This window comes from Leucoraja erinacea, chromosome 6, assembly GCF_028641065.1.
Source record: "Leucoraja erinacea ecotype New England chromosome 6, Leri_hhj_1, whole genome shotgun sequence".
NCBI lineage: Eukaryota > Metazoa > Chordata > Chondrichthyes > Rajiformes > Rajidae > Leucoraja > Leucoraja erinaceus.
This window is the reverse complement of record NC_073382.1, coordinates 71,245,492-71,259,147: the sequence shown is the minus strand read 5'-3', so window position 1 is coordinate 71,259,147 and position 13,656 is coordinate 71,245,492. Positions and strand designations below refer to the sequence as shown.

Here is a 13,656-nt window from a genome sequence, read left to right as displayed (position 1 = left end):
CAAGAATTACAGGGGCCTCCATAATGTTTGGGACAACGACCCATCATTTATTTATTTACTTCTGTACTCTGATTTTAATAAAGGCCATTTTTACACGTTTTGGTTTCACCACGTAGAAATGACAGCAGTGTTTATACATAGTCCTCCCCATTTCAGGGCGCCATGTTTGGGACACAGCAATGTCATGTAAATGAAAGTAGTCATGTTTAGTATTTTGTTGCATATCCTTTGCATGCAATGACTGCTTGAAGTCTGCGATTCATGGACATCACCAGTTGCTGGGTGTCTATTCTGGCGATGCTCTGACAGGCCTGTATGACAGCCATCTTTGTCTTGTGCTTGTTTTGGGGGCCTTCCGTTTTCTCTGCAGCATATAAAAGAGATGCTCAGTTGGGTTCAGATCGGGTGATTGACAGCCACTCAAGAATTGACCATTTTTTAACTTTAAAAAACTCCTTTGTTGCTTTAGCAGTATGTTTGGGATTTGTCTTGCTGTTGAATGAGCCGCCAGCCAATTAATTTTGAGGCATTTGTTTGAACTTGAGCAGATAGGATGTGTCCATACACTTCAGATTTCATTGTTACTACCATCAGCAGGTGTATCATCAATGAAGATAAGTGAACCAGTACCTTCAGCAGCCATACATGCCCAGGCCATAAACCCCCCACCACCGTGTTTCACAGACGACGTGGTACGCTTTGGATCTTGGGTAGTTCCTTCTCTCCTCCATACTTTGCTCTTGCCATCACTCTGATATGTTAATCTTTGTCTTATCTGTCCACAAGACCCTTTTCCAGAACTGTGGTTGCTCTGTTAAGTACTTCTTGCCAAACTGCAATCTGGCCATCCTATTTTAGTGGCTAACCAGTAGTTTGCATCTTGCAGTGTAGCCATTGTATTTCTCATGAAGTCTTCTGCAGACAATGGACATTGACAAATCCACACCTGACTCCTGAAGAGTGTTTCTGATCTGTCGGACAGGTGTTTGGGAATTTTTCTTTATCATAGAGAGAATTCTTCTGTCATCAGCCTGCCAGTAAGCTCACCAATGCTCTGTTGTCCTAATGATGTTCCAAACAGTTGATTTTGGTAAGCCTAAGATTTGCCTGATGTCTATAACAGTTTTATTCTTGTTTCCCAGTCGCATAATGGCTTATTTGACTTTCATTGGCACAACTTTGGTCCTTATGTTGATAAACAGCAATAAAGGTTTCCAAAGGTGAAGGAAAGACTAGATGCTGAGAGCTCTTTTATACCTGCATTAAGGAGACAATTAAACATACCTGAGCAATTACAAACACCTGTGATGCTGTGTGTCCAAACATCATGGTGCTCTGAAATGTGGGGACTGTATAAACACTGCTGTACTTTCTACATGGTGAAACCAAAATGTATAAAAATGGCCTTTATTAAAATCTGACAATGTGCACTTTAACCACGAGTTTTTTTTTTCTTTCTATTACAAATCTCAAATTGTGGAGTACAGAAGCAAATAAATAAATGATGGGCCATTGTCCCAAACATTATGGAGGGCACTGTGCATTGGAGATGTGAGTGAACAAAGTAATTATTTGATGCCTTCACAAATCTCGATAAAGGACAAATTGAATCAGAATGTGCCTGTTAGAATTCAATGACAAGAGAATGAGTGAGAGAGAGAGCAGCCATTGCGATTTGAGGAAATTATACATATTTTCTTTACATGCCATCTTTTATTGAAAATTTTCAAGAACCAAATTCCAAAAGTAGAGGAAAAACTTGTCCAGTGTCAATAAAGTGATTTAGCGGTAAATAATATTCAGCCCGTGGAAAATCTACTTATTCATGAATGGCCAGGCATAATATTATCTGGTATGTTTCAATGGATATTCCTATCCAAGTACTGCAAATTCAGAGGGTCATTAGTCCACGGTGCATGCTGACTATCAAGTATTAATTTACACTCAACTTGGATATACTCTTCTTATTTTGTCTTTAGTTGCCAGAGGCAAATGTTCGATTCCACTTAAGCTTCTAAGTAGTGTACTTCATCTTTATTGGCTTCATTGGCACATTAAAATTCCGAGTATTCTCCCCTCACTCTCAGTAACACTCCAAATTGTATCAATCACGCACACATTAGCGGAAGTGGTTAATCTGTAACTAGCTCATATCTGGAGGACGCAGAACATGCGGTGGTAATTCTCGCTGTCAGGGAGAACACGCACACTCCACAAAGACAGCAGCAGAGGTCATGTGTTACTGGATCTGTAAGGCAGTACTTCTTCAAGTTGCACCAATGTGTCGCTCTGCAATGTTCTTTGCAAAACCACAAGTTTCTGAAGAAGCAGGACAACTTGGATATACTCTTCTTATTTTGTCTTTAGTTGCCAGAGGCAAATGTTCGATTCCACTTAAGCTTCTAAGTAGTGTACTTCATCTTTATTGGCTTCATTGGCACATTAAAATTCCGAGTGACTCACTACTACGTGTCAATGATTACATTTACATTGCAATGTTGTATTCATTACAACTCAAATTAGGTCATTTGCTTTAGTTTTACTTTCACTTAATTTAGACAAGAAGGAAAAAATTATAATGTAGTAATTGATATCAAAATGTTATTTTAAATTCTACAACATTAATGGAATAATTATGAATAATTACCTTTATCCAGCAACCCAAATGAAATTACTGTACAAAATATGATATTCTGTAACTTAAGTACTGTGGTGATTGGTTTACTGCACCACTGTTTAAGAAATTGGTTTTAAACTCCCACTGCCAGCAATTTGAGTTTCCAGGCAATAGCTTTTTGACCACATACTTATCCACAAGCTATGGAAACACTCCCCAAATCCATTTATAATTCTACTTTTTTAAAGGCATCAAATGTAATCAACTTTCATGCACTTTAGGGAAATTTAAAAAAATCTGCTGAGGTTAGCAGGTTGCAATTCATTCGTTCAGCAAATCTCTTCAATATAATTGTCTCAAATAAATCAAAATAGATAATTTTGTTATTTATAGTGGTTTCAATTCAAGCAGTGGAAGAGCAAAAACATATTGCACAATGCTAAAGATATGCTCAATTTTTACTACCGATCTTCGAAAATTCATTTCGGTAAAAAAATATTCCTTATAAACCAATAAAATATTGACCTCAGGTTAACAGTATAAAATATGATTTTAACTTGATTATTAAAAGTTAGTGAGATACAGATTAGAAAAAAATAATAGTTTTATAATAAAACACTTCAATCATAGTAATTAATTTAATTTACAGTACAGCTTGACAAGTAATCCTTGGCGATTAAGATGAGCCTTCTCAATGATAACCTGTAGATTTGAGGAAATTCAGTCAAAGTACTAAAAATTGGATTGTAAATACGTTAAAATATATCCCAGATTTGTATTTAAACAAAGTTCATGAAATTGCTAAATTGGAGTAGCTGGAATCAATTCACATTTTGTATATCTTCAAAGTTACGCCTATGGTGTTACTTTAAGTGTAACAAAAAAGGCAGACTTTTTATAAACTGATAGCACCACAAAAAAAAATCTAGTTCTCATACCACATCCAGTCTCAAACGACATGTTATGCTAACATTTACATAAAAGGGTTCCCCAATGAGTAAGAGCTCCAAGTATAACAAGGCATAACAGTGTTTTGAGTAAGAGGTATTAAAAAAAGTTCAAATTAAATATATAAAATCTCCTTTTCCTTCACAAAGTGCATTGCTTGTACAGTTACAATTAGCTATTTGGGTGCTGGAAGCAAAGACACTTTGAACACAGCAAGTTGCAATGTGAACTGCAGGTCAATTATCAAAACCCAGATTGTCTAGGGTACATTCAGAAACATGCAGTGGTTGATTTTTCATATCTTTTACACCAACATGCATCAACTGGATTGGTTTGGGTTTCCGCTTGGAACTATTTTGTACTTCCAAATACTGATTTAGAGCAGGAAGAACAACTTCTCTCTGATTTAAGATTGGTTCAACTGATGCCATCATAAATTGCTTCACTGCTGCCATCCCAGAAACTATGTTGGAAAGGATATTTCCGGGCTCCTCAAATTCTCTCTGATCACTATTCACTAATCTGATTCCTCTGGTAATGTTACTTGGTACATATTCATTGGACTCTGCAGGAGCAATCCAGCATTTATCTTTTCCATTTAGATTTTCTTCCTTCATAGACAGCATGTTTTTTGAACTCATTAAACCTTTCTTCACCATTTTTGTACACATTTCTAAATCTTTATTAGTAAACCCTTTTGTGGGCTTACAAGCCTTATTGGATTGTTTTTTTCTATTTGCATATAATGTATCTGAAGAGTATTCTTCATCTTTGACAATTCCATGGTTTTCTGGTGATATACTGGTCTTTTCAACATTCTCTATTTTGATGGCTTTGTTTTCAGTCTTACAATTTTCATACTTTTGAATATAGTTCTGTCCCGTTGCTTTGTATTTGATTTTGCGTGTCCTTTTCTAAAGCTATTAAATGCCTTATTAACTTTGGAATATTTATAATTATTTGAACTCACATGATCAGAAGTTGGTAACTGATTAGAAGATTCTGCATATGGTGAGGACGAAACAGATGTGGGCTCACTTTTAAGGCAGCAAGTCTGGATATTTGTAGAATATAGTTCACTGTGAATTTGAAATTGCTCCGAACATTCATTTATTAGTGAAGCCTTCATGGGAAATTGATGTTGGCTGGACTGCTCCATGGAATTCACATCAGAGTTCCCCACTGTGGAGGGAATTTCTCGTGTACACTCTTTTGAAAAATCAGAGCAAAATGTTGGTTTTACTTTTCCAGGTGTAAAGTTTGAAATATCTAAAATGCAGAGAGTGTCTTTTGAAGTAAAGAGATGTTTTGTTCCTTCACTCAATTTCTGACTCAAGTTGGTATTTAGTTCATTTTGAAAACTGTAGATCTTCAGGCCATATTGATTTGCAATATTGTTCATATCCAATTGATTTTCATTCACTTTTTCATTTCCAGTGTCAACTGCACATGAGGAAAATAACTCTTTGTCTATTATTCTGTGTAGAGGTACACCATGAATAGTATTTGAATTGCAAGTTTCCTGAATGTTCGGTTCAAATTCCAATGGAAGGACGTTTGATTCACCGTTATTGCATCTTGTGGAGCTGTTGCATGTTTGTCTCTGCTGTGGAGAAGAAAATGAGTTTTCCGTTCCATCTTCATTGAACTCCTTACCAGTACTGGAATCCTGTGAGGACATTTTGAAACTTTCATCCACTGAGGAATCATCACCATCCAGCAGAGTCCGGAAATATCCTCCAAGGATCTTTGGAGCTGAACGTACATTATAGACAGATGTAACAGGATGGCCTGGACTGCTGGCTGGAACTGGAGAAAGTAACTCCCTAGAAGTTTCTATTCCATCACCATCTCTTGAATACAAACCGGTAGGATTGATGTCACCTGAAGAACCAGCAGCAGAATTCCATTCACCTTGAATTTCGTGCACATCTGCACTTAGAACTCGAGGATTTCCATGTGTATTTTTTAAATAATCTCTACTACTGGTATCTTTACTGTATTGAGCATCTGCTCTCATTTTCTTTGAAGGTATGCTTTGTTTCCTTGACTTTTGAAATAAATCCTTTTCGTGTATGTCCCTTAACCGACCAGCCTTAGTCACAGTCCGAATGGTGATGCGCTTTAATTCTATTTCATCTGTAAATTCATAAACAGACTTATCGTACTGCTGTATCTTCTTGGGTACTTTTGAGTTTGAGTCAACTGTTTCAGTAACATTGTCTTTTCGGTGATTCAAAGTATGCCCTACTTTAAATGGCGCTGTCCCATTTGCAAGTGTTTTTTGTTTTTTATTTTTAGAAGCAAAGAACATGTAAGACATACCAGCATCTGAACAGATTTTTAATTTTCTATCATTTCTTTCTTGATTATGATGCACATTACAGTTAGGAACTGGAGACCAAAATTCTTTAAGTGGTGACAGTTTTTTATATTTTTTTTCTACCTCATCAGTCAATAAAACCTGACTCTCTGTACAATCTAATCTACTAATTTTTACATGCATGTTTTTGTGCCCTTTAAACCGATTGACAATTATGTATTTAATAATTACAGGTGGCTCCTTTTTTCCAGTTTTCTTTCTTTTTCTGGGGCACCAGTCATCATCATCCTCCTTCGGAGTGTCTGTAGCATGATCAGTTTTCCCCAATGATTTCATGGTCTCTAATGAATCAACGTCATATAAATAATCATCACTGTAACGTATCTGCCGTTTAGCCCTCAAAGTATAATTGCTTTGACTTGAATACCTATCAGCATTATCCTTTAAAAACTTCCAATCCCCTTGATCTTCAAGTAGACCGGACGATAAACAGACAGAATCCAGTGAACTCTCAGCATCTTTACAGTCATCCATTAAAACACCTGACATAAGACACTTTTTACTTTCTAATTCACATGAAGCATGTTCTGGAATGTCATGTTCCCTTTTCTCATCCTGAACACAATCAGAATTTTTAATGGGAGTTTTCCCTTCTTTCTTTATTCCATTACAACAGGCACTGGGAAAGAATTGAAGCTGTGCATCATCTTGATGAGCATTATTTTTATCTTTTATATTATCCTGAAAAGATTCATATCTTATTTTCAGTGAGCAGACATCACTATTTAGTGTTGATTCAGCATCAAACAAAAAACTGTGACTGTCGTCCTCACTTATTAAATTAGTGGAAAAGTCATTTATTGGGCAGAGATCTAAAAATTCTTCTTTATTTTCATTTATGAAGGACTCAAAGTAACTCCAGTTCTGGCTTGGAATAGGCAGCAATGCATCATCTCCATTATATTTTTCTGTGAAGAGACAGTGAGTATTGGTAGTATTATCTAATTCATCAACTTTCGCAACATTAAATTTCTCTTCGCACGTCAATCCACTGAGAGAAAAGTTTAACATTTGATCAGAAATGGTGTCTTCAGTCTGAAAAACTGAAATATGTGCTTCAGGAATCATAGCCGGATCCTTGTTCAGTTTCTTATTATTGCAGATTCGCCATCGGGCTTCAAATTCACAACATTCTACTTTGTTTGCTTCAGAAGTATCTGCAGCTATCCATTGGACTTCACATGGTTTTCTACTGAAGCATGAAAAGTCCTTAGATTCCATAGTAAATTCAGCAAAATATTGTTACATGTAAAGGCAAGTGAATAGAAACATTATTTCAACTGAAGGAGGATTTGGAGATAGGATAGCACCAGTCTGGAAAACATCCATTTTCTTTAGTTGTTGTCAGGGTGAAGTTGCATACAATGTATAATAATTATCCATCCCTTGAGGAATAAAGTTTCTAAAAAAAGAACATATTATAGTTTTATTTAATTAAGAATGAAACATTTTCCAACTTAAATTTGCAATATTATTCATTTTTCCAAAATAATTGTTTAATCATACATACAAAAATTATAAGAAAGTGAATCTCTAACAGAAATTACAATCCTTAAAACTACCATCTTTAAAAATATCTTTAGATCTGTTTAATGTGTTCAGTTACAGGCAGCTGAAAATACACATTTTAGGTTCAATATTTTTTCCGTTAAGGTTGGTCACCTCATGGCCAGTTTTGGTTTAACAAACTGCTTTCAGATAGGTTATCTGAAAAACATTTTGTACAATTTCCTCAGATTCACTTCAGTGTGAATACATTTATACTAGATGTGCAAATTTGCCTATTGACAGTGTGGCCTTCCTTGGTCAAGCATCTGATGTTTAAGAACGAACTACAGCAGCTGGAAAATCAAAGGTAGACAAAAGTGCTGGAGACACTTAGCAGGTGAGGCAGCATCTATGGAACGAAGGAAATAGGCAACGTTTCGAGCCAAAACCCTTCTTCAGACTGATGTAGGGGGGGGGGCGGGAAGAAGAAAGGAAGAGGAGGAGCCAGAGGGCTGAGGGAGAGCTGAGAAGGGGAGGAGAGTGAGGGCTACCTGAAATTGGAGAAGTCAATGTTCATGCCGCTGGGGTATAAACTGCCCAAGCGAAATAGGAGGTGTCCAGAGTGGTCCTCACTCTGGACATGGAGGAGGACCAGGACAGAAAGGTCGGATTCAGAATGGGAGGGGGAGTTGAAGTGCTTAGCCACCTGGAGATCAGGTTGGTTATTGTGGACCGAGCGGAGGTGTTCGGTGAAGCAATCGCCAAGCCTACGCTTGGTCTCACCGATGTAGATCAGCTGACATCTAGAGCAGCAGATGCAATAGTTGAGGTTGGAGGAGGTGCAGGTGAACCTCTGTCGCACCTGGACCAACTGCTTGGGTGCTTGAATGGAGTCAAGGGGGGGGAGGTAAAGGGACAAGTGTTGCATTTCTTGCAGTTGCAAGGGAAAGTGCCCGGGGAGGGGGTGGTACGGGTGGGAACGTTGCCTATTTCCTTTGGTCCATAGATGCTGCCTCACCCGCTGAGTTTCTCTAGCTGTTTATTCTGAGGCTGATTTGGATAAACTTTTACCACTACATATGTCTATGTTTATTGCATTTGTCAGATATGTTAGCTACGCATGGTGATAATTAGTTAACGAGAAACAAAATACATTCCCAGACAGACAAGTAAAGATCTGTTCTCTCATGACTATAAAAGGTTATTTTGGAATATTTTAGAGCAATTTCTGGACATCCGTCTACAACTGGATCTGCAAGAGACTGTAGATGCTGGAACCTTGAGCAAATAAAGCAGATGTCTGAAGGAGCAGAGTACATCTTGAGCAAAAAACAGACTGCTGGAGAAACCAAGCTGGAGTGCTACTTGACATACTGAGCACCTACAACTGGTACGGGTACATAATATAAACAGCTGACATATAAATTAAACTTTGAAATCAAGCATTTTAAGATGGAAAAGGGAAGAGGTAAAGAAAAGTAACACTAGGGCAGTACAGCATTGTGTTCTCTTTTGACACTATGCTGAAACCAAGCTATGGCAAGGCAGGGGAAACCAAAAACATCTCCTTTTAACTGCTTAAAGCCCTGTCCCACGGTACGAGTTCATTCCAAGAGCTCTCCCGAGTTTAAAAAAAAACAAACTCGTGGTGAGCACGGAGAATGAACGAAGCGGGTACGTCGGAGCTCGGGGACGTCACTTACCGGCTCGTAACCGAACGGCAGGTACTCGGGAAGACTCGCTAACGGCAGGTAAGCATGGGAAGACTCGTGAAGATTTTTCAACATGTTGAAAAATGTCCACGAGAGCCCCGAGTACTGATGAGTGGCCTTTACCATAAATCTCCGAGTTCGAATCAGGGCAAACTCGGGAGAGGTCTTGGAATGAACTCGTACCATGGGACAGGGCTTTAAAGAAGGAACTGCAGATGCTGGAAAACCGAACGTAGACAAAAATGCTGGAGAAACTCAGCGGGTGAGGCAGCATCTATGGAGCGAAGGAAATAGGCAACATTCCGGGTCGAAACCCTTCTTCCTTTTAACTGCATTTGTAATTAACTAAAAAGAAACCCACATTTCTCGTCAAAGATTGGGACATCGGCTCAACCAGAAGTGCAATACATTCATTTTCTGTAAGCGAACAATAGAATTTGACAAAGTAAATGCTGGGAGAAGGATAAGATTTTGGAATTCCTTGCCTCAGAAAGCAATGGAGAGAGCTTTGGATATCTTCAAATTGTGATTGATTTTTTAGAATCAGTTTGGGAATTAATGGTTAGAAAGAGGTCAGGAAAGTTGATTTGAAGTAAATAGGATAAGACATAGTCTTATTGAACAATGAAGTACAAAGGTCTCAAGTACACCTTTGTTGCTTTTGACGACTAAGAATTGTGCATTTGCACAAATACAGTGAAACATTTGGCAAAACAATGGCAATATTGGGAACAAAACTTCTGAAGGAACTCGCGTCAGGCAGTATTTGTGCAGCAAAATGGGTAGACATTTCGATTTGGGACCCTTCTTCAGACTGATGGAATCTAGGGCTGATAGCTTGTTGAGAGGGACGAGGGGAAAGGGTGGGGGCAAGAATTAGCAAGTGATAGGTGGCTTCAAGTGAGGAGGGTTGATTAGCAGAAGTCAAGAGAGGGAGAGATGAATGGAGGTATCAATCCTGCCTGGAAATGATACATGGAGAAGGGTGGGGTAGGCAAATGCTGTGCTTGAGGGCAACTGTTGAGACATTGACTTCAGGCGGCTTCGTCAAGGAGGTAAGGGATAAATAAAGCAAGATATTTTGTTTTTCACAAGTTCCACCAGTGAAAATGGCAGTTGGTGCATTGGTATGGTCCTCCTGCAGGATATGGGAAGGCAGAGAGACATTAAATGTCCAAGGACTGCACCTGTGGGAAATGTGTCCAGCTGCAGTTCCTGAATGATGGGTAAGGGAACTGGAGCTGCAGCTGGATGACTTCAGGATCATCCAGTAGTATGAGAGTGTCATAAATAAGAGTTATAGTGAAGTGGTCACACCCAAGCTACGGGCAGAAAGTAGATCAGTGACCTCCAAGATCAGGTGAATACAGGAATCCTCTGTGGCCATTTCCCTCCAAAACAGGTATATTCTTTTATATACTGAAAAGAGGGATGACACCAGAAGAGCAGCAGTAGTCAGGTTTGCGGCATGGAGTCTGGTTATGAGGCACCACGGGAAGGGTGAAGGCAGGTAGCAGATTGGGGATAAGACATTAATTAGTGGGATAGACAAGCTGCAAATGAGACTCCAGGATGGTGTGTTGCTTTCCCTGATGCGAGGGTCCAGGATGTTTCAGAGCATATACCAAAATGTAGTATCAACTCAACACATTATACTTCAACATTACCATATCTCTCCTGTAAATTTAATATTCCCCACACAGATGTGGACAATATAGCTACTGCCAAAAATGCAAGTTTTATCCATTTATGGCAACATTCCAATCGATCACATTCCAGAAACATCCACTCAAGATAATCAAATTCATTGTTTTTTTTGGACAATCATGTCATAAGAGCATCTAAATCATCTATAATTTGTGTTATTGTCTATCCATGATCAATATTTTCACACTAAATATCCAGAGTACAGATGTATTGTGCAAAAAATAATGATTTTGATTATCTTGAGAGTGGATGTTTCTGGATTAATATATGGGAATTGGCATATAAATTCATGACAAGGTGAGATTTAAAAAACATGTTATATTTTGAATTTGTGTGTGAATGGGATCAGTTTGTTATTTGGTATTTGTATACTTAGGCTATTTAAACATTTTGTTGGGTATTTACTATTTGTTTTAGCGCTTAACTTTATCATATTTACCTTTTTTCTAAAACTGCAAATAATAATAACTTGTTTCTGTTAATGCTGTTCAGCGTTTTTTTTTCCTTTACATTTCAAACAGATGTCTCTGAAGGCGAAATGCAAAATTGTCAATCCAAATGCCCAGCAAAAGAGACTGATTTAGACAGCATTCGCAGAGATTATCCGAATTTGGATTACTCCAAATGTGATGATCTACAGGACATTCTTAATGGGAAGGTAGTGGGCAGATGTCATGCGTGGTTTGAGCAGCAAAAACCTTTAGTTTACAATGCCAACATTGTAAAGTTGAGGAAAAACAAGGTGTACAGAGTTGCTTATTGGATACAGTCTGAGGAGTATGATGATGCTGTTGATTATGATATGCCAATGTGCCAGCTAGCAACTGATCTTCTCCATAAAAACTTGGTCTATTGCTAGAAAATGTAATTTCTTTACCTATCTGTTACGGACGTACAGCATATAATACAATAATATTAAAGTTCTGATCTTGAGAATATCACATTTTTGAATTTTCAAGGCAGTCTGGGTGTTTATTACTATTTCCGCCACAACGGTTAATTTTGTAATTAGCTACAATTAGTTAACTAACTAATTACATGCTTTAATTTCAGGTCTTCCAAGTAAGATGTTTCATATTTGTTTCAGAATGCTTCAATCTATAATAACTGAAATTTTCATTCAGTTCTCTTAATTTTTAAGAAAGTTATAGGCTTTTGAGTGTCCTCGATCACAGTTTTTGTGTTAAGTCAATGGAAAAGCAATTGGGAATAAGATGCTAATTTCTAAGTATGGCCATAACTTTGTTAATACTGAAGATATGAAAGTGAATTAGGTATCAAATTAAAGTTCTTTTTATGCTTTATCTGATGGGATAAATTACAGGCTTGATTTTTTAAATCTCAACATTTTGTAATATTCCTAAACAGTGTTGAGTGCTACAATACAGTAAATTAGGCAGCAATTTAATCTATTTCAAATTGAAACATAATATATATAAACCATGACATGTGGCCTCTTAAGTACAGTAATTTAATGTTGCTTTCAATTTTTATAAATCCGTCTTTTCCTTGAAATAGATTGTCAACTTTTTAAACTACAGTCCATTAAAATGAAGTGCAATACTGCCAGAGTGATTTTTGTTAATCCATGCAAATTAAATTCTGATAAAGTTCACAGTGACCCCGATTCCACCTGAACTCACTGCGCTTTTTCGTTAGAACGATGCAAACGACACCATGTGAACCTGCTGCAATTTTTATTTGTCAAACAGATCAGTTGGTACAAGGATTATTTACGCCAATTAATGGTAAACGAGGGCAATCATGAAAAAAAAACACGATCATAAACTGATGACCTTAAAAGGATACATCCGAGGGAAAATATCCTGAAAAAAATGGGGAATTATCTACGTCCAATGAATGCAAAGATCATTGCAACCGAAGTCTCACCACCATCGAAAATGTGGACGTGCTTGCACTAACCAGAAAGCCATTGTATTTATGCACAGAACAAGTGAACAAATCTGAGCCGCCCATGTAAAACTTTCACAAGTTATCCCGGCTTTGCGGATTTTGTTGGGGGAAGGAGAAAAAAGCTTTGCAAAGACTTTCACCTTTCCCACCTTTGCCTCTTTGCACAACCACCTTTATAAATTGCCCCTCTGTGAATGCACATTGCAGGTTTTTAAAGTTGTGCATGATTTGTTCCTGCATGGGGTACCCGAAGTGGCGACTACGAAAGCTCTACTGCCGCGTACCCCTCACAAAAGCGGCTTCGACCCGGCTCGGTTGGAGGGGGGGGGCTGCTGCAGACTCGCTGCGCCCAGCCTCACTGAAAGAGACTGGGCTCGCTGCATTTGCAGCGTTAAACGCGAGGCCGGGACACGTCCGAGCGCAGCACACAAAGAGGCAGAGACCACCCCCACTCCCTCCTCCCCCCCCTCGACTGGCGAGCTGCCCGCCCGCCCGCGGCTCACCTCGGCTCCAACACGTGCCTCTGCGGCTCGCGCCCCCCAACCGTCTCCCGCTAACTGCCGTTATATTCAAGTTGCGCTCGTGCTCCGGGTGCGCTCCCTCAGTCGGTCGGTGCGAGCGGAGCGGAGCCCGGCCGGCAGCAGGAGACGCCAAGCGTGCGAGGAAAGGGGAGGGATCGTGCTGCATCCCGGGAGCTGGAGTTCTCCTCAGTGTGTCCTTTCCTTTGTTGTCTACAACTCCCAGAGTGCCGGGCAAATGGCATCAACCGTGCAGGAAGGAGCTGCAGATAGATGTTGGTTACACACCGAACATAGACTCTGAATGCTGGAGTATTTCAGCGGGACAAACAGCAGCATCTCTGACGTGAAGGAATGGGTGAAGTTTTG

General features: G+C 38.9%; 1 protein-coding gene across 1 annotated transcript; it reads right to left on the bottom strand.

Moving 5' to 3' along the window:
- Positions 1–2,407: 2,407 nt before the first annotated feature.
- On the bottom strand, positions 2,408–13,418 carry LOC129698287 (neurite extension and migration factor-like). The gene is given in 3 exon segments (XM_055637351.1): positions 2,408–4,436; positions 4,439–7,350; positions 13,273–13,418. Coding segments are annotated over 2 exon segments (3,366 nt in total). The 5' UTR covers positions 7,170–7,350; positions 13,273–13,418; the 3' UTR covers positions 2,408–3,801.
- Positions 13,419–13,656: the final 238 nt, after the last annotated feature.